Genomic DNA, 19,246 nt, shown 5'->3' on the forward strand with positions numbered 1-19,246 from the left:
TCTGTTCTGGAAAGCTAAGTGGGAAGTGACCTCTGAAGTGACAGTGGTAGGCCTGTGCCAAGGGCTCTTTTCTGGGCTTGGCCACGGCGATGTGTTGATTTCTGAAAGGCCACCGATGTCACAGTGGTGGCAGTCAAAGATGGCCGCCTGCATCTTCTCAGAATCCCTGGATGTACGGCGGCCACCCAAACATAACATTGGACTGATCATTGGTAGCATATAGTGGTTACTTGTATTATGTAGTTCTGATCTATCCACAGTGGAATCTTGTCACTTTTCCTCGTTATAGATATTTCAGAGATTACATTTTTAAAGCAAATGCCAGCCATTTCTACAACGCCTTTCAAAACATATGCAGGTGCTTTGACAATGCTACAACACGTTATTTTAAAGCCAGACATGCTCATTTACTTTTACTTTTTAGTCATTTAGCAGAAGCTCTTTACAGAAAAACTTACAGGAGCAATTAGGGTTAGGTGCCTTGCTCCAAGGCAGATAAACAGATTATTCCACCTAGTCATATTAGGGATTCAAACCAGCGACCTTTTGGTTACTGGCCCAACGTTCTTATCCGCTACCTGCGGTTCGGTTCCTCTCCCCCCTGAGTGTAGTTAATTTGTCAGGCAGCAGATATCCATTCCGGTGTATTTGCACAAGTAAAGTGGGAGAAATGTACTTTATCCCCTCCATGAGGGACCCCGCCTGGACAGAGGCTGCAGCAGAAAGCATCAACGGCAGAATGTCCAAGGATTCCCACCGGAGCCTCGATCTGCTTTCTAGCTCCTGGGGTGGGTTCTCTTTCTATACCACCACCGTCATTCTTGGCTTAATTTTTTGTATTCATCTCCTTTGGAGTTTGTTCATTATCACAGCACTGGTTAGTTTTCTTTTTCGCTTGTTCCATCTTTTAGAATTAGATTAAGTGGGCGTTAGGTTTCATACACCTCATTTAGAAGCATGGCTCGTCCCGAAGACTACTCCTCTCGGCTCATTTATTTTATCTCTGATTACTTTTATAATCTTAAGGCTTGATGACCCAGGGTATCTTATTTTCCTTCATTTGTCTCTCCATGGCCCTGAGACCTGTCCAACGCTCGCTGCAATTATAGGCCTATAAACGGACCAGCAGTTTTAACTGCTTCTAATAAATACGAGTCTGAAAAATACGATGCTTTTAAGAGCATGTCATATAAAAAGGGGAATAACAAAAGATAAAAATATAGATTGTGCCACCTTGTGTAAGTTTCAGAGGCAAAAATGTACAGGCTCAACCAGGACTGAGAGTGGGGTAGGTATGGGAGGCGGTGGGGGTATTACTGCAGATTAGAATGGGTTCTCAATCAACTTACCTGGTAAAATAAGTGTAAAATGGACAAATATGAATAAATGAAACATCCACCTCTCATTGTCACCCCCCCCCAGCACTGAAGCCAACAGTAACAGTCAGGAGAGAGTTCCTACCACATAACCAGGAACCTCTGTCTCTCTTCCTCACCTCGGTCAGTCAGTCTGTTTGTAGTTTCCCTCCCTGAACCTCCTTGTGTTCTCCCAGACTTCCCTGGAAGAGAGGAGTAGCAGGGGGGGGGGGGGGGGGATAATGCAGTCTTTTTATTCAGGAGCCACTGTTTTTCAGCTCTCAATAATTCAGTTTGCAGCTCCCTCCAGGGGCTTGCCCAGCCCGCCGGTGGCTGGAGTGGTGGAGCAAGGGGGGGGGATAGAGGAAGAGGGGGTAGTGGAAGAGGGGGAGGCATGTGATAAATGAACTCCACAGTGTGGAGAACGTAGACAGACGGGGGGGATTTGACGTGAGACAAATGGAGGTAGAGTCGTGGCTGCAGGTGACGCCGCTGGGCTGTTGGTGGCAGGTGGTCTCTGTGGCTTATTCATGGACCTCTGGTTCTGGTGGATGCCTGTGTCACAGGTCTGTGTGTAACCTTGAATGAGAGGTGTCTTATGGAATACATAGACTCTGGCTATACACATAAGGCAGCATCTATTTAAAGGTGTTCAAACAACTACTAAGTAAAAGATCACTAAATTACAGTCAAGTCAATTTGAAGTGTGACCCAACTAGACAAAAACATTCTGAGGCTGAACATGTTGACCTCGGGTGGTGTTCGAAAGAAGACCGATTTAGGTAATTGCTCACTTGATTGCGTTGCCTTTTTTAAAAAGGTACAGGCTGAGCTTGACATCCGTTCTCAATAACAAGGCACCTCTTATTGTGTGAACAGTCAAGTCATCTTAAGTCACCTCTGTTCCCTCCACATCACCATCATTGATGTGGCAGTGCAGATGGAATAGGAACAGACAGGGGAGACAAACACAGGATAATAACCTGTCCCTGGGATGATGCTTTGTCCTCTGATCAAACGAGTCCTAAATCAGGGAGGGACTCCTCAGGAAATACACGCTGGAGACCATGTGTTCACACTACTACGATCACAGCCCAACTCCTAAAGAACTGCTCCTTTCAAGGTGGCTATAAAAACGGCAGTTCTTTCTGTGTAAATAATAAAACAAAAAATAATGGATTTCAGGGCTTCGTTTGTAGTTTCTTCTAACCAGGTCTTCACTGCAAAGGCCTTTCTGTGTGGAAGCACAGGGAAGTGTTCCATCCAAGGGGGATGAACCGTCAGTGCAAAAGGCCCAGAACTTCAACATCTTGCACCAGACTCTGGTTCAGCTCTCTAGATTTAATGCTCGAGACATTAACTGTATTTGCCAATTGATAGGTTGAAGTCTGATTGCACATTTGACACAAGCTTTTACATTTGAGTCATTTAGTGGACACTCTTGTCCAGAGCCACTTAGTACATCCATCTCAAGATAGCTAGGTGCGACAACAACATGTCATAGTTAAATACATTTTTCCTCAAAGTAGATATCAGCAAAGTCGGGAACTAGTAAGGGGGGGAAACACTTCAGTGAGAGTGTTTAGTTCACCAAAGGGTGAGGATGAGGTTGATTTGGGATTATTTAAGATGCTCTTTGAAAAGGGTTTTAGATGTTTTCGGAAGTCGGCCAACGGACTCTGCGGGGACACCAGTAGTGCTGCAAGTATGTGGTGTAGTCACAGACCCTCTCCATGTCACCTGGTAGGAACAGCCTGCCAGATGGGATGCAATCCAATAGTGTGCAGAGTCTGAGATGCCCAGCCCTGAAAGGGTGGGGAGGAGGATCTGACGGTTCACGGAGTGTTGGCTTTTTGAGAAGGGGAGCAACTCGGGCCATTTTGAAATCAGAAGTGAGACAGCCAGTGGTCAGGGATGAGTTGACGAGGGAAGAATGGGAGAAGGTCTCCAGAGAGGGTCTGGAAAAGAGGGATGAGTTGACGAGGGAAGAATGGGAGAAGGTCTCCAGAGGGTCTGGAAAAGAGGAATGAGTTGACGAGGGAAGAATGGGAGAATGGGAGAAGGTCTCCAGAGAGGGTCTGGAAAAAAGGGATGAGTTGACGAGGGAAGAATGGGAGAAGGTCTCCAGAGAGGGTCTGGAAAAGAGGGATGAGTTGACGAGGGAAGAATGGGAGAAGGTCTCCAGAGAGGGTCTGGAAAAGAGGGATGAGTTGACGAGGGAAGAATGGGAGAAGGTCTCCAGAGAGGGTCTGGAAAAGAGGAATGAGTTGACGAGGGAAGAATGGGAGAAGGTCTCCAGAGAGGGTCTGGAAAAGAGGGATGAGTTGACGAGGGAAGAATGGGAGAAGGTCTCCAGAGAGGGTCTGGAAAAGAGGGACCTGGGTTGAGCGGGCATGTTTGTTGGGTGGCCGGACCTCAGGAGTCGCAGGATTTATTCTGGAGAGAGGGGAGAAGGAGGTCAAGGGTAGTTCCGTGTGAGTGGGATCAGTTGACTCCATAGGCTGAGTGGATGTCGTCAACCTTTTCAGTGGTTGACAAAATCGTCCTCGTAGATGGAGGAGGGGGTGGAGGATTAAGGAAAGAAGATAATGTGGAAGAGCGTTTCCTAGGGTAAGAGGCAGAAGGTTGTCATTTAGAGTGATAAAGTGGCTTTAGCAGCTGATACAAAGAAAGAGAAGGTAGAGCGGAGGAAGTGAAAGGATGATAGGTCCTCCGGAAGTTTAGTTTTCCTACATTTTCGCTCAGCTACCCGCAGTCCTGTTCTCTAAGCTTGCACTGAGGCACTCAGCCACAGAGCAAGAGGGGATTGCCAAGCCGTCCTGGGGGAAAGGGGATGCAGAAAGGGAGGAGAATGGGGTCGAATAGGCAGAAATCAGTAGACCGGAGGAAGAAGGATTTATAAGAAGGTAAAGATGATTGGCTAGAAGAGAAGAGAGTAGTGGGAGAGAGAGAGTGAGCGAAGATTGCGACTGCGCATTGCCATCTGGGTAGGGTGCTAAGTAGCTAGGGTTGGAGGAAATGGGAGACCGAAAAATAAACAGTAGGGATCAGAGACCTGGAGGGGCGTTGCAGTAGTAGGAGAGCAGCCTCTAGTGAAGATGAGTGGGAAGTGCTTGGATTGTCTTTCAGCGTTTTAGAGGTGATATGTCTTGATTTTAACCAATGCTTTCTCATGCTTTATGAAGCTTGAATAACATATTTTAAAATAGCATAAAAGTCTACAGATAGTTCCTCTCGTGCTCTTCTTAGAATAGATGGAGGTGGAATCCAGAGACCCTTGGACATGGCAAGAGCATGTGGGACTGTTGGTATATAATGTAATATCCCTTAGAATTTTAGTTCCCCCTTTAGTTCATTCTGACAGGTATTTAAGAGGCCTCCGTAAACTTAGTATAGCTCCTGTGTTCCCGGCATAGCTAGCCTTACTCTACTTTGCCTGTCCTACCCCCTGTTGCCCCCCTGTTTGCCCCAAGTCCCTTTTAGCCTGGTGGCATTTGACTGAAGTGCATCACCCGTGGCTAAGAGGCGCTATTTAGGAACCCTTGGGGACCGGGCGAGCTAGAGGGACAGCTGGCTACAGCAGTCGCTTAGTTGTGAAATGTGCATTCCGACCTCGTGTTGCTATAAATAGTATTTTTTTGTATCGCCCAGGTTCATCCTAGCATCAGCTGATCACACCAGCTACTCCTGTCGAGGGCTATGCAACTTTAGTCTTCCAATAAAACAAAGCAGAATTAAACTGGACGTGTGGTGTCTTCCGTGTTAAGAGCATAACCTTGGTCTAGGATGTATTGAGCTCAAGCTTAGACGGGAGGTTCAGTGCGCCACACAAGCAAGTCATTGCCTTTATAGATGTTCTCATAACGTTCATATTTTGGCAAACTCCATTTCTTGGCAGCATGTCTCTCAGCCGGTTTCAGATGTCAGTAACCACAATTTGGTCTCTCTTCAAAGGCCTTCCCAGCCGCCTCCTTCCCAGCATGCTCTGCGGTTGCACCAGGCCGCTGCGTCCCACCACTCCTCCACCCGTTTGTCGTGTTGTCACTTTCTCGCTCATAGGACGCTGTGACCTTGTTCACTGCCAGCCACGGTGGGTAAGTGGTGCTCCGCCCCACTCCTAGCCTTACCCCTTCTTGAGGCAGGACTGTGAAGCCTCAGCCCCCACAGTGCTGGAGATGTCTCTCTGTTTAGTGTTCGTTCACTCCCCATCTCCTCTCTCTCGTTTCTCTTGTTTCTGTCTCTCTCTCGTCTCTCTGGTCTCTCCGCCGTAGTCACACACACACACCTAAAATTGACCGTTAGCCCCTGTTCATCCCTCCACAAACTGTTGACTCACCATTTACCGTGCCTCAACAATAGGCCAAATAATTTTGGCTTCTGCCAGTTAAAAGTATGTTCTGCTCCCGCTGTGGAAAAGGTAAACACGAGAGAGGAATATTGAACTTAATTTTCCCTCTCTGTGTTGGTGTGAGACGGCAAAGACCAGTATCATGGCAACAGCCGGCTCTCGGCAGAGGAGGCGGGTTACCGGCGGCATGCCACTCCACTCTGGCTTGGCGCGGTGTATTAGTAAACGCTCAGAGTCACAAAGGCTTAGAGGAAATGGTGAGCTGAGACCTCACACCCACACAGCTGCTATGCCGCTGTGACCCAAAGCTTTTTACAGCTCTTTGTGCAGCGCTGTCAGCAAACGTCTCAAAAGAGGCCAGGTAAATCGAGAGAGCAAGTCAGAATTGAGTGAGTTTATTTATTTTTATTTAAGTTCGGTATGAGGAGTTTTTCAAAAACCTGGGTGTGAAGACTTTCATATGAATTGACCTCTTCCATCCATTTCCCCACTCGCTGTCTCGTCAGTCTAACGCTGGGCCCCATTGTGTTCAGATTGAAATGGCCCTCTTAAGCTTCCACGCGACTTGCTCGTCAGTGTGTGAATAAAGCCTGTCCTTCCTTTTCGAGGAGCACCACTCACCATTTAACACCTCGAAGTGCTTCGCCTCCCCCTTTTCAGAGTGAGGTAAATGGCTCTCTCAGGGGCCCATTGTTACCTGGGCACAATTGTCCTGTCACACACCCACCCACCATGTCAATGTGTCGACAGCACTGTAGGTCTCCTCTGAAAAGGTTAGTCAGATTGAAAAGCCTGCAGGCCTCTGATATACATACATATTCTCCTCAGATGTTTAGTTGCTATAGAGATAGCTGTCAACCTTTTGATGTGGGGCTCTAATAAAGGCAGTATGTCCTTTCAAAATTGAAGCTACATTTCTAAAGGGTCTTGGCCTGTCACCGTTGCACCCCCATAAACTCTAATCTCTCTCTCTTCCCTCCCTCTCGCTTCTCTTCTTTCACAGGAGGAGCAAAACAGAGGCAAGCCCAACTGGGAACATCTGAACGAGGACCTGCACGTCCTGATCACGGTGGAGGACACACAGAAGCGCGCTGAGATCAAGATGAAAAGAGCCTTAGAGGAGGTCAAGAAGCTCCTGGTGCCCGCAGTGAGTAATACTGCCATGAGGGATAGTCAGTTTGGTGCCCGCGGTGAGTAATACTGCCATGAGGGATAGTCAGTTTGGTGCCCGCGGTGAGTAATACTGCCATGAGGGATAGTCAGTTTGGTGCCCGCGGTGAGTAATACTGCCATGAGGGATAGTCAGTTTGGTGCCCGCGGTGAGTAATACTGCCATGAGGGATAGTCAGTTTGGTGCCCGCGGTGAGTAATACTGCCATGAGGGATAGTCAGTTTGGTGCCCGCGGTGAGTAATACTGCCATGAGGGATAGTCAGTTTGGTGCCCGCGTTGAGTAATACTGCCATGAGGGATCGTCAGTTTGGTGCCCGCGGTGAGTAATACTGCCATGAGGGATAGTCAGTTTGGTGCCCGCGGTGAGTAATACTGCCATGAGGGATAGTCAGTTTGGTGCCCGCGGTGAGTAATACTGCCATGAGGGATAGTCAGTTTGGTGCCCGCGGTGAGTAATACTGCCATGAGGGATAGTCAGTTCTCCACAAGCAGAAAGGGGGAATGATACAATCTCTCTTCTGTATTAGGGGTGTGCCGAGTAGTCGGACAAAACCAGTATCCTAACGGATATGTCCGTTAACCGGTATCCTAACTGATATGTCCGTTAACCGGTATCCTAACGGATATGTCCGTTAACCGGTACCCTAACGGATATGTCCGTTAACCGGTACCCTAACGGATATGTCCGTTAACCGGTACCCTAACGGATATGTCCGTTAACCGGTACCCTAACGGATATGTCCGTTAACCGGTATCCTAACGGATATGTCCGTTAACCGGTATCCTAACAATTGTCCTGATATGATTACGATAAGAGTATTTCTTATTTTCTGTTAAAAAATATTTTTGCGTGCCAGCAATATATTTTTGCGTGCAGCTTTTCTGTGTATTTTGCCAACATCTATCTAGGCATATTAAAACACTTTTGTTTTTTCCGATCATGAGAATCATCCGATCTATCAACTGTCAAATTTACAGATAATATAATAAATATGAGTATGGCCAGGTCTGTTAGTGGGGTAGCTTTAAACATGAACACAAGTAGGCTATCACGATAAGGCCACATTTCAGTTTGTTCTGTTTCCCTGGATAAAGGACTGGAACAGGGTGTGTCACTTTTAAAAACAGACAGCAGTATGCACCCTGTGAGAATGTTCTCTCCATATTTCACTTCCTCACATGATGCCGGAGAAGGCCATCAGGAGCCCGGGTGCCCGCGGCGAACAGACCGGCCGGACAGCTGTACCTCCGGATCCCCTGTCAGGAAGCGAGTTGGAGTGGGTATCTGACCTGCGGAAACGGAGCCAAGGCTCCTTTTCAGGGGACATCACTGGTCCATCACATCACGTCACCTCACAGGGCCCCCCGGCAATGTTTGGTTACACTCTCTCCCAGAGGCCTGGCGTCACTTGAATCTCTTCAATCCAATGGCTACAGAGAGAATAGACTCAAGATCAACTCTTTTCTCCTTTGTTTTGAGATGAATCCTCAACCCTCCAACTCTTCCGCTTCGTTGCCGTTTCTGAGCGAGGGACAATTTCAACCTCTCTCACGGAGTAGAACACCAGAGGCTGAAGCAGCGATGGCGGCGAGTGACTGTGCTGACTGTGTGGGTGACGCAGCGTGAGTCACTGTCAGCCAGGGTGGGGGGAGATGAATAAACATGCATGTACACCCAGCTCATCCCTCACTTCCCCTCTGAAGTCGTCAGCTGCAAAGAGCCACGCTTATAGTCAAGCTGAGTGTCCCCAGAAATAGAATTTCCCATAAATATATCTTACATTATGCTCTCATGTGTAAGCTCGCCTTGATGTCAAGTGAGGAGAGTAGTACTGACAGTAGCAGGTTTTCCCTCTACCTTTTACCACAGGAAAGTTTAGTTAATGATCCATTCTAGTAATTCCAAAGTAATTTCTCTATTATACAACCCTCACTGGCTTGGTGGCAGTTCGTATCAGCACAGCGACAAGCTCCTTTCATTTCTACGTAGGGCTAAAAATACTGTTGAGAAGATGCCGTGAAACTGCTGTGCCTAGTTTGTTGGCTGAGTGCAGTATTTCAGTATTTCCGCTATTACTTGTAATAGTCCTGTCTGGCTTCCCAGAACGGCGGCTCATTGGGGTTTATCTCCCCATGAAGTCCCCCAGGGGCTCCTTCTCTCTCTCTAGTGTTGTCATTGTCACCGTGGGTGGGTGGGCAGCCCGGGCTGGCAGTAATGCCCTTTATCATGCTAAACTAAATTGGATTAAAGCTGTGGCTATGTCTACCCGGCAACGCACTTTTTAATGAAGGGCATCTTCTCTGCATTTGGCAGCGTGAAATTGTCTTTATTTAATCGCTCAGGGAAACAAATGGGGTCACCGGTTTCTTCAACTTCCTCTTTCAAGGAAATTCTTTACGGTCCCCATCAGGCTGGGCTGGGGTTGTTGTCTTGGGAGAAGGATGAGACGCTGACTAAAGTTGTCTATTTGGCCATGAGGCAATAGCTATTTCAGTCTTGTCTTGTAACAAAAACTGACACCCTTGTGCTGAAATAAGTAAGCCTGATTTCTGACGGCATTTAAACATTGAAATGGGAGCCTCTGCTAGTTGATTTATGTGTTGGCTGATATTGAAACAGGCGTTGTGGGTGTGTGACTCTTATGTCCCACCCCTTCTCTAGATCACCCCCCACCCCACGAGCCAGAGAGCTTGACTGACTGGAAGGAGAGGGTGCTGATGGGAAGTGGCAAAGGTTCAGCTATTCCTGCCTCACGCAGTTCCCGATCCCGTGAACTTTTCAACTCAAAGTCGGAGTAGAGGGAGAGATGAGAGGCGAGAAATGACGGGAGGGGGGAGTTTGACTGAGCTGCTCTTTCAAGTGTGGCTTTATACCGCTGATCCAGCCCCTCTTCACACCCCCTCCTCTCTTCCCTCAGCCCCACTGCCACCCGCCTCAGCATGCTGCTGGTGTGTGCCACAGAGCCTTGCTCTCCTGTCATGTCTACTGGGTAATAAGGCCCTGAACACTGCCTCCAGCATAGCCCTGCTGCACTCTGGCTAACCCTGCAGAGCACCTGCACTAACCCCCAGTGGCACCCCTAGTCTATGTGATTGGAACCAGGTAGTCTATGTGATTGGAACCAGGTAGTCTATGTGATTGGAACCAGGTAGTCTATGTGATTGGAACCAGGTAGTCTATGTGATTGGAACCAGGTAGTCTATGTGATTGGAACCAGGTAGCCTATGTGATTGTGATTTGAACCAGGTAGTCTATGTGATTGTGATTGGAACCAGGTAGTCTATGTGATTGTGATTGGAACCAGGTAGCCTATGTGATTGTGATTTGAACCAGGTAGTCTATGTGATTGGAACCAGGTAGTCTATGTGATTGGAACCAGGTAGTCTATGTGATTTGAACCAGGTAGTCTATGTGATTGTGATTGGAACCAGGTAGTCTATGTGATTGTGATTTGAACCAGGTAGTCTATGTGATTGTGATTGGAACCAGGTAGTCTATGTGATTGGAACCAGGTAGTCTATGTGATTGGAACCAGGTAGCCTATGTGATTGGAACCAGGTAGTCTATGTGATTGTGATTGGAACCAGGTAGTCTATGTGATTGGAACCAGGTAGTCTATGTGATTGGAACCAGGTAGTCTATGTGATTGGAACCAGGTAGTCTATGTGATTGGAACCAGGTAGTCTATGTGATTGGAACCAGGTAGTCTATGTGATTGGAACCAGGTCGTCTATGTGATTGGAACCAGGTAGTCTATGTGATTGTGATTGGAACCAGGTAGTCTATGTGATTGGAACCAGGTAGCCTATGTGATTGTGATTGGAACCAGGTAGTCTATGTGATTGGAACCAGGTAGTCTATGTGATTGGAACCAGGTAGCCTATGTGATTGGAACCAGGTAGCCTATGTGATTGTAACCAGGTAGTCTATGTGATTGGAACCAGGTAGTCTATGTGATTGGAACCAGGTAGCCTATGTGATTGGAACCAGGTAGTCTATGTGATTGGAACCAGGTAGTCTATGTGATTGGAACCAGGTAGCCTATGTGATTGGAACCAGGTAGTCTATGTGATTGGAACCAGGTAGTCTATGTGATTGGAACCAGGTAGCCTATGTGATTGGAACCAGGTAGTCTATGTGATTGGAACCAGGTAGTCTATGTGATTGTGATTGGATCCAGGTAGTCTATGTGATTGGAACCAGGTAGTCTATGTGATTGTGATTGGAACCAGGTAGTCTATGTGATTGGAACCAGGTAGTCTATGTGATTGTGATTGGAACCAGGTAGTCTATGTGATTGTGATTGGAACCAGGTAGTCTATGTGATTGGAACCAGGTAGTCTATGTGATTGGAACCAGGTAGTCTATGTGATTGTGATTGGAACCAGGTAGTCTATGTGATTGGAACCAGGTAGTCTATGTGATTGGAACCAGGTAGTCTATGTGATTGGAACCAGGTAGTCTATGTGATTGGAACCAGGTAGTCTATGTGATTGGAACCAGGTAGTCTATGTGATTGTGATTGGAACCAGGTAGTCTATGTGATTGTGATTGGATCCAGGTAGTCTATGTGATTGGAACCAGGTAGTCTATGTGATTGGAACCAGGTAGTCTATGTGATCCTCCTGTTCCCAGTGACAGAGTAATGGATTCATTGGCACTCGGATGAGGGTTGGTGTGATTACCTCATAGCAGGCAGGAGATCATCAAAACAATCAGTGTCACCCAAAAGTGATATCAAAGAGGGAAACAGATTTTCAAGTCGCTGAGGAGAACACTTCTATCGGTCTTTGGCAGGTTGAACACAGGGCCCTCAATCAAATCCAGTCCAGTCTAATTAGTTTGCACTTCCACACAATGTTTTGGTTTGATACAAAAGCGTTGTATAGAATTAATTGGCCTTTAAAAAAAATATATATCAGTCTAAGAGCATTATGGCCCACCGGCTGCCAGCCTGTCATGTTCAGGCTGATAAAGATGTATAGCGAGACGTCAGTGTGCATTTAATTTAATGGAAGTGTGCCGTTAGAATTCATCTTTTGTCTGGCACAGTTGTAAATGACTTGAATTCTCTGGGCTGGCAGGCTTTAATGAGGTATGTGTTGAGGTTGTAGTTCTCGGGGCTGGCAGGCTGTAATGTGGTATGTGTTGAGGTTGTAGTTCTCTGGGCTGGCAGGCTGTAACGAGGGCTTGACCACAGATGCCTCCACAGTCAGAAGTACAGTGATTTCGGAAAGTATTCAGTCCCCTTGACTCTTTTCCATGTTGTTACATTACAGCCTTATTCTAAAATTGATTAAATAGTTTTTTCCCCTCATTAATCTACACTCAAAACATGTTTTCACGCCATTCGTTTTGTTTAACACTCTTTTTTTGGTTACAACATGATTCCATATGTGTTATTTCATCGTGTTGATGTCTTCACTATTCTACAATGTAGACAATAGTACAAATGAAGAAAACCCTGTGAATGTGCGTGCGTGCATATTTATAGATGAGGTTGACCGATTTTTATGATTTTTCAACACCAATACCGATTATTGGAGGACCAAAAAAAGCCAATATCGTCTAATCAGAGAGTGTGTGTGTGTGTGTGTGTGTGTGTGTGTGTGTGTGTGTGTGTGTGTGTAATAATGACAATTACAACAATACTGAATGAACAATGAACACTTTTTTATTTTAACTTAATATTTTTTTAAAGATAAGTTTAATGCTAGCTAGCAACTTACCGTGGCTCCTTGCAGCCACAAGGTCCTTTTGATGCTGCTCTCGCGTAACAGGTGGTCATGCAGTCTCCTCGTGGATTACAATGTAATCAGCCATAATCAGCGTCCAAAAAGACAGATTACCGATTGTTATGAAAACATGAAATCGGCCCTAATTAGTCAACATCTAATATATATGTGTGTGTGTGTGTGTGTGTGTGTGTGTGTGTGTGTGTGTGTGTCAGTATTAGCTATTATAGAAACCATTTCATTAACATACAATGCAGCAAGGTTTGTGTTGTGCTGTCATATAAAAATATACCCTATTGAGATACTTGGTCTGGTCTTGAAAAGGAGCAGCTAGATGAGATACTTGGTCTGGTCTTGAAAAGGAGCAGCTAGATGAGATACTTGGTCTGGTCTTGAAAAGGAGCAGCTAGATGAGATACTTGGTCTGGTCTTGAAAAGGAGCAGCTAGATGAGATACTTGGTCTGGTCTTGAAAAGGAGCAGCTAGATGAGATACTTGGTCTGGTCTTGAAAAGGAGCAGCTAGATGAGATACTTGGTCTGGTCTTGAAAAGGAGCAGCTAGATGAGATACTTGGTCTGGTCTTGAAAAGGAGCAGCTAGATGAGATACTTGGTCTGGTCTTGAAAAGGAGCAGCTAGATGAGATACTTGGTCTGGTCTTGAAAAGGAGCAGCTAGATGAGATACTTGGTCTGGTCTTGAAAAGGAGCAGCTAGATGAGATACTTGGTCTGGTCTTGAAAAGGAGAAGCTAGGAAGGCTGAATAGACACATTTACCACGGTACTTACAAAAGTATGCAGGGATTCACTTTCACACTAAGCTGCTGCCAACTGTCACATATTGTCCTAATTTGATCCGTTCGCTGTACTTGACCATTCAATATGTTTGTTAAATTGATGGATGGTGCCCCTATAACGATATTACTATCCTCTCCTTGCCCCAAGTTGTCAGCTCAGATGCCCAACCGTAACAATCGTCGAAGGCCATCTGCCTCCCACTGTAAGACCCACACACATCATTTCCAATGGAAAATTAGCTCCACAGTATAGATATTAGCAGAGGTTATTTTCTTACTGTTCTTACTGCAACCGAAAGGTTGCTAGTTCAAATCCCTGATCCAGCAATGTGAAAAATATGTCAATGCGCCCTTGAGCAAGGCACTTAACCCTAATTGCTCCAGGGTCGCCATTGATAATGGCTGACCCCGGCCGTGACCCCGCTCTCTGATTGTGTCTCGAGGGGAGTTGGGCTATGCAACAAAAAATATATATAATTATTCTAATTCACAACCTTGCGGCAGATAGCCTAGCAGTTAGTGTTAAAAAAATAAACATGCATATTAACTTAATACATGTGAAATAAAACATACTGTATAAGCACCCACCAAATTCTTATTACTTACAATGGGTTATTTTAGCGTTATGTAGCAGTTTCTGCTGTTATTGTTCTCAGTGGGCCTTCATGTCCATGTTTAAGACGGCACCGACAGCATGGTGTTAGTCTCCTACTGTTGTGTGTTAGGAATTGGCCTACCAGACTGTCAGCATGCCTATCGCCCCTGTCAAGATGCTCCCTAGGCCTTTGAATATTGTTGGAGTCTAAACTGAGCTATAGGCCAAAACCGGTGTCAAGATTTCTTTGGTGCCGCTGACGACTCGCTCTGTTAATCGCCGGTAGTAAAGATGGCCGAGGGAGATGCATCTAAATGACTTTTGGATAATTGAATCCAGGAGCCGATGTTTGTCTAAATATTCCAGACACCAAATCAGAGGGAGAGAAGAGGCCGTTTCTCAGATTACTTCCACCACGGTAATTAGCTTTTCTAATCTGATAAAAACCTGACCAATTGGTTTCCTCTTTAGGTGTTGAAAGCCCTGCAGTCTTGTTTTCCCGTGCCATCACCACACCCATCACCACCACCACACCCATCACCGCCATCACCACATCACACCCATCACCACCACCGCCACCACACCCATCACCGCCACCACACACATCACCAACACCACCACACCCATCACCATCACCACCACCACCACACCCATCACCACCACCACCACCACCACACCCATCACCGCCACCACACCCATCACCACCACCACCACCACCACGCCCATCACCGCCACCACACCCATCACCATCACCACCACCACCACACCCATCACCACCACCACCACCACCACACCCATCACCGCCACCACACACATCACCACCACCACCCCCACCACCACACCCATCACCACCGCCACCACACACATCACCACCACCACACCCATCACCACCACCACCACCACCACCACACCCACCACCACACCCATCACCACCGCCACCACACACATCACCACCACCACACCCATCACCACCACCACCACCACACCCATCACCACCGCCACCACACCCATCACCACCACCACCACACCCATCACCACACCATCACCACCACCACCACCACCACCACCACACCCACCACCGCCACCACACCCACCACCGCCACCACACCCATCACCGCCACCAAACACATCACACACATCACCGCCACCACACACATCACACCCATCACCGCCACCACACACATTACACCCACCACCACACCCATCACCGCCACCACACACATCACACCCATCACCGCCACCACACACATCACCGCCGTTGGGGGACAGCAGGGTGTTTAGAGGGTTGGTGGACAGCAGGGCGTTTAGATGGTTGGGGGACAGCAAGGCGTTTAGATGGTTGGGGGACAGCAGGGCGTTTAGATGGTTGGGGGACAGCAGGGCGTTTAGATGGTTGGGGGACAGCAGGGCGTTTAGCAGGTTGGGGGACAGCAGGGCGTTTAGCGGGTTGGGGGACAGCAGGGTGTTTAGAGGGTTGGTGGACAGCAGGGTGTTTAGAGGGTTGGGGGACAGCAGGGTGTTTAGATGGTTGGGGGACAGCAGGGTGTTTAGAGGGTTGGTGGACAGCAGGGTGTTTAGAGGGTTGGGGGACAGCAGGGTGTTTAGATGGTTGGGGGACAGCAGGTTGTTTAGAGGGTTGGGGGACAGCAGGGCGTTTAGAGGGTTGGGGGACAGCAGGGTGTTTAGCGGGTTGGGGGACAGCAGGTTGTTTAGAGGGTTGGTGGACAGCAGGGCGTTTAGCGGGTTGGGGGACAGCAGGTTGTTTAGAGGGTTGGTGGACAGCAGGGCATTTAGAGGGTTGGGGGACAGCAGGGCATTTAGAGGGTTGGGGGACAGCAGGGCGTTTAGAGGGTTGGGGGACAGCAGGGTGTTTAGATGGTTGGGGGACAGCAGGGTGTTTAGAGGGTTGGGGGACAGCATGGTGTTTAGATGGTTGGGGGACAGCAGGTTGTTTAGCGGGTTGGGGGACAGCAGGGCGTTTAGAGGGTTGGGGGACAGCAGGGTGTTTAGATGGTTGGGGGACAGCAGGGTGTTTAGAGGGTTGGGGGACAGCAGGGTGTTTAGATGGTTGGGGGACAGCAGGTTGTTTAGCGGGTTGGGGGACAGCAGGGCGTTTAGAGGGTTGGGGGACAGCAGGGCGTTTAGATGGTTGGCAGATATGCTTTTACTGGAGAGAGAGGTTAGCAGATGTGATGGAAGTCAAATTGCACTGTTTGTTGTGTGCCAGAAGTGGCTGTTTTAGTGATTGACAGCGCTGACTGCAGAACATTATGGTCTAATTCATCCTGATTGGCTCCCCGGGCCACTGCGACATCTATTTGAAGTGCCTCTGGTCATGGCTTGGTTGTCCATTTTTCCCAGTCTCCTTATAGACACACTTACCACTCGACAGATACTTTTCCTGGAGATAAATCCATTTGCTAGTGTGTCTGTCTCCTATTAATGATACTTAAGCGCCAGTGCTACTGTAGGCTAAACCACTAATGTAAATACTTGTACATTATTTACATAAAAATAAGCTACGCTTGTTAGCACATTACACCATATTGTTCAGTTTGTCTTTCAGGTTAAATAGAAGCGTGTGGGATCTAGTAATTTGCATCCTTATTTCCGTTTTAGTTTATTTGTCTGTTTGTTGTGAGGACCCTTGTCCTCGGGCCGTCGAGATCAAGCACAAGAGGGTTAGGAGTTTTCATTGAAGTTGCGCCTTGGGAGCTCAGGGAAGAACTAAGCTATAGCGTGGGCTCACTTAGCTGCCGTCGTTGTTATAGCTCCATTGTTTAGTCATTGTTTTTAGTTTGAACTCTGTTGCTGCTCTGAGGCACAAAGTTTAAAAGAGATAGTCAGCCGGCCGCTCTCTCTCCTCTGTCCTCCTGAATCTTCCGGAAAACCATGAAATTCCAGGAAGGCGGGGGGGTGGGGGGGGGGTAGAGTAGAGGGGGCTAAAGTGTGAGCGAGAGAAAGAGAAGGCACTGCGCCCCCACAAAGCTTGCAGTGTCTCTCCCTGAATTTACCCGTCCTTGCCGGGAACAAAGTGACTGTATTAGCAGCTTGAGCAGAGCAGCCCCCAGACTGATGCGTCATTTGCTTCACAGCAGGGACACTGTCCTCTTCTCTCTCTCTTTTTATTTTTTATCTCTCTTTCAGCCTTATACAGTATTTCATGCCTTGGATTCAGATTTAACTATATTTTAGTCGGACTATCTTGTCTTATTGTCAACTGCTATCTCATACATCTTCAGACACCATACAAGTTGATGTCTCAAAGGACAACACACTTCTGCAGTTTCTCTCTCAGTACGAGACTCAGAATTGCAATTTTGTTCATCTCGCGCTCCAGTCATCTCACTAGCTCCTGACCGCTGTGCCAGCTTTGAGACCTCCCTCTCACTCATCTAGCCTTCACTCTTTCCACCGAGGAAAAATTGGGGGCATCTTGTTCTGGAGACAGATGGTCCATAATGCACGCCAGGCGTTGTGGTCTGCAGGGCGTCGCGTGCCACGTCCGCCAAGTTCTTGCCTCCGGCAGCTGAGCCAGGAACACAAGGCACCGGTCGGCCTGGTGGACGGCTGATCACAGCCAGCCTAGTTCTCTGCCATCAATAAACACCTTTTTCTTCCTTCTAGCGCATAATCGTTCGCACCTTCCTATCAGCCGTGGTATGACAAATGAGTACAAAACACCATCTGGCTGTTTCCATCCATGTGTGCCTCTCCAATTAATGATGTTTACTCTCCTTACTTGCAAATAAGACTGCAGTATTGTCTTTTGGAGAGAAGAAAAATAATTATCTTCCTTGCATGGGATTTAGCCCGCAAGGAAATGACTGGCATTCATGCAGAACGCAGGATGCATTGTCTAGTGGTTGTCTCGTTTTTCTTTTTTTTTGTCTGTTAGGAACTATAATGATATGAAAAGGTAGAGGCCCAGTAATGTACCCACCAAAACAACCGGTCTGCAGCCTCATCTCATTCCAGCTTTACAGAGACGTGTCACTCCGACTCAGGCTCAAACCGCTGCCTCAAGACCTGGAGAAAGGGATCATGAGGAAATGGGAGCGTCCTAGGCCCCGAGTCTCTAACCCCCCCCCCTACACTCAGTACTGGCTGATGACACAATATTCGCTTGACCGATGAAAGCAGCCAGATGCATTTCCTCCGTCTGCGCACATAGAAATGATATAAACATCTTGTATCTAGGGACACACTGTAGCTGGCTCAAGCGGGGCTTAAAGCTCACAGAGTAGATTTTCAAATCCACCTGGCATACTTTCCACCCGGCTCTTAAAACCATAATTAAGTGTTTGGATTGGATGAAATTAACCTCTTGACGACGACCCCTGGGAGGTTAGACACAGAAACCAGTTAAACCTGGTGGGTTACAGATCTCCAAATCCACCCCCCTCTTCCCTTCCACCTGCTTTATTTCTGCATGGATGTTAATATTACTGCTTGCTTTTACTGCCGACCTCTGCTTTAGAACGCTGGGGCGCTGGTTTAGAACGCTGGGGCGCTGGTTTAGAACTCTGGGGCGCTGGTTTAGAACTCTGGGGCGCTGGTTTAGAACTCTGGGGCGCTGGTTTAGAACTCTGGGGCGCTGGTTTAAAACGCTGGGGCGCTGGTTTAGAACTCTGGGGGGGCTGATTTTAGAACGCTGGGGCGCTGGTTTAGAACTCTGGGGCGCTGGTTTAGAACACTGGGGCGCTGGTTTAGAACGCTGGGGCGCTGGTTTAGAACGCTGGGGCGCCGGTTTAGAACGTTGGGGCGCCGGTTTAGAACTCTGGGGGCGCTGGTTTAGAACTCTGGGGGCGCTGGTTTAGAACTCTGGGGCGCTGGTTTAGAACGTTGGGGCGCTGGTTTAGAACGTTGGGGCGCTGGTTTAGAACTCTGGGGCGCTGGTTTAGAACTCTGGGGCGCTGGTTTAGAACTCTGGGGCGCCGGTTTAGAACTCTGGGGCGCCGGTTTAGAACGTTGGGGCGCCGGTTTAGAACGTTGGGGCGCCGGTTTACAACTCTGGGGCGCCGGTTTAGAACGCTGGGGCCTGTCCCTCCACTATCATGCACTGGGATTGGTAGATGGCAGGGAAGAGGCACTGGGATTGGTAGATGGCAGGGAATAGGCACTGGGATTGGTAGATGGCAGGGAAGAGGCACTGGGATTGGTAGATGGCAGGGAAGAGGCCCTGGGATTGGTAGATGGCAGGGAAGAGGCACTGGGATTGGTAGATGGCAGGGAAGAGGGAGAA

At 47.9% G+C, this 19,246-nt stretch overlaps 2 protein-coding genes across 5 annotated transcripts in view; both read left to right on the plus strand.

Annotated features, from left to right (window-relative positions):
• Positions 1-19,246, plus strand: part of LOC149975266 (uncharacterized) — a 414,127-nt gene that overhangs the window by 140,970 nt on the left and 253,911 nt on the right. The gene's annotated exons all lie outside the window — the stretch shown is intronic.
• The window catches only part of LOC110498155 (protein quaking-A), a 139,188-nt gene that overhangs the window by 81,734 nt on the left and 38,208 nt on the right, over positions 1-19,246 (plus strand). For all 4 annotated transcript variants that reach the window (XM_036955123.2, XM_036955125.2, XM_036955124.2 and 1 more), the window contains exon 4: positions 6,707-6,850. In XM_036955123.2, coding sequence (XP_036811018.1) covers positions 6,707-6,850 — 144 coding nt within the window. The remainder of the gene's footprint in view (positions 1-6,706; positions 6,851-19,246) is intronic.

The sequence above is a fragment of the Oncorhynchus mykiss genome, chromosome 19 (genome assembly GCF_057628025.1).
Source record: "Oncorhynchus mykiss isolate SJ-2025 chromosome 19, ASM5762802v1, whole genome shotgun sequence".
Taxonomy (NCBI): domain Eukaryota; kingdom Metazoa; phylum Chordata; class Actinopteri; order Salmoniformes; family Salmonidae; genus Oncorhynchus; species Oncorhynchus mykiss.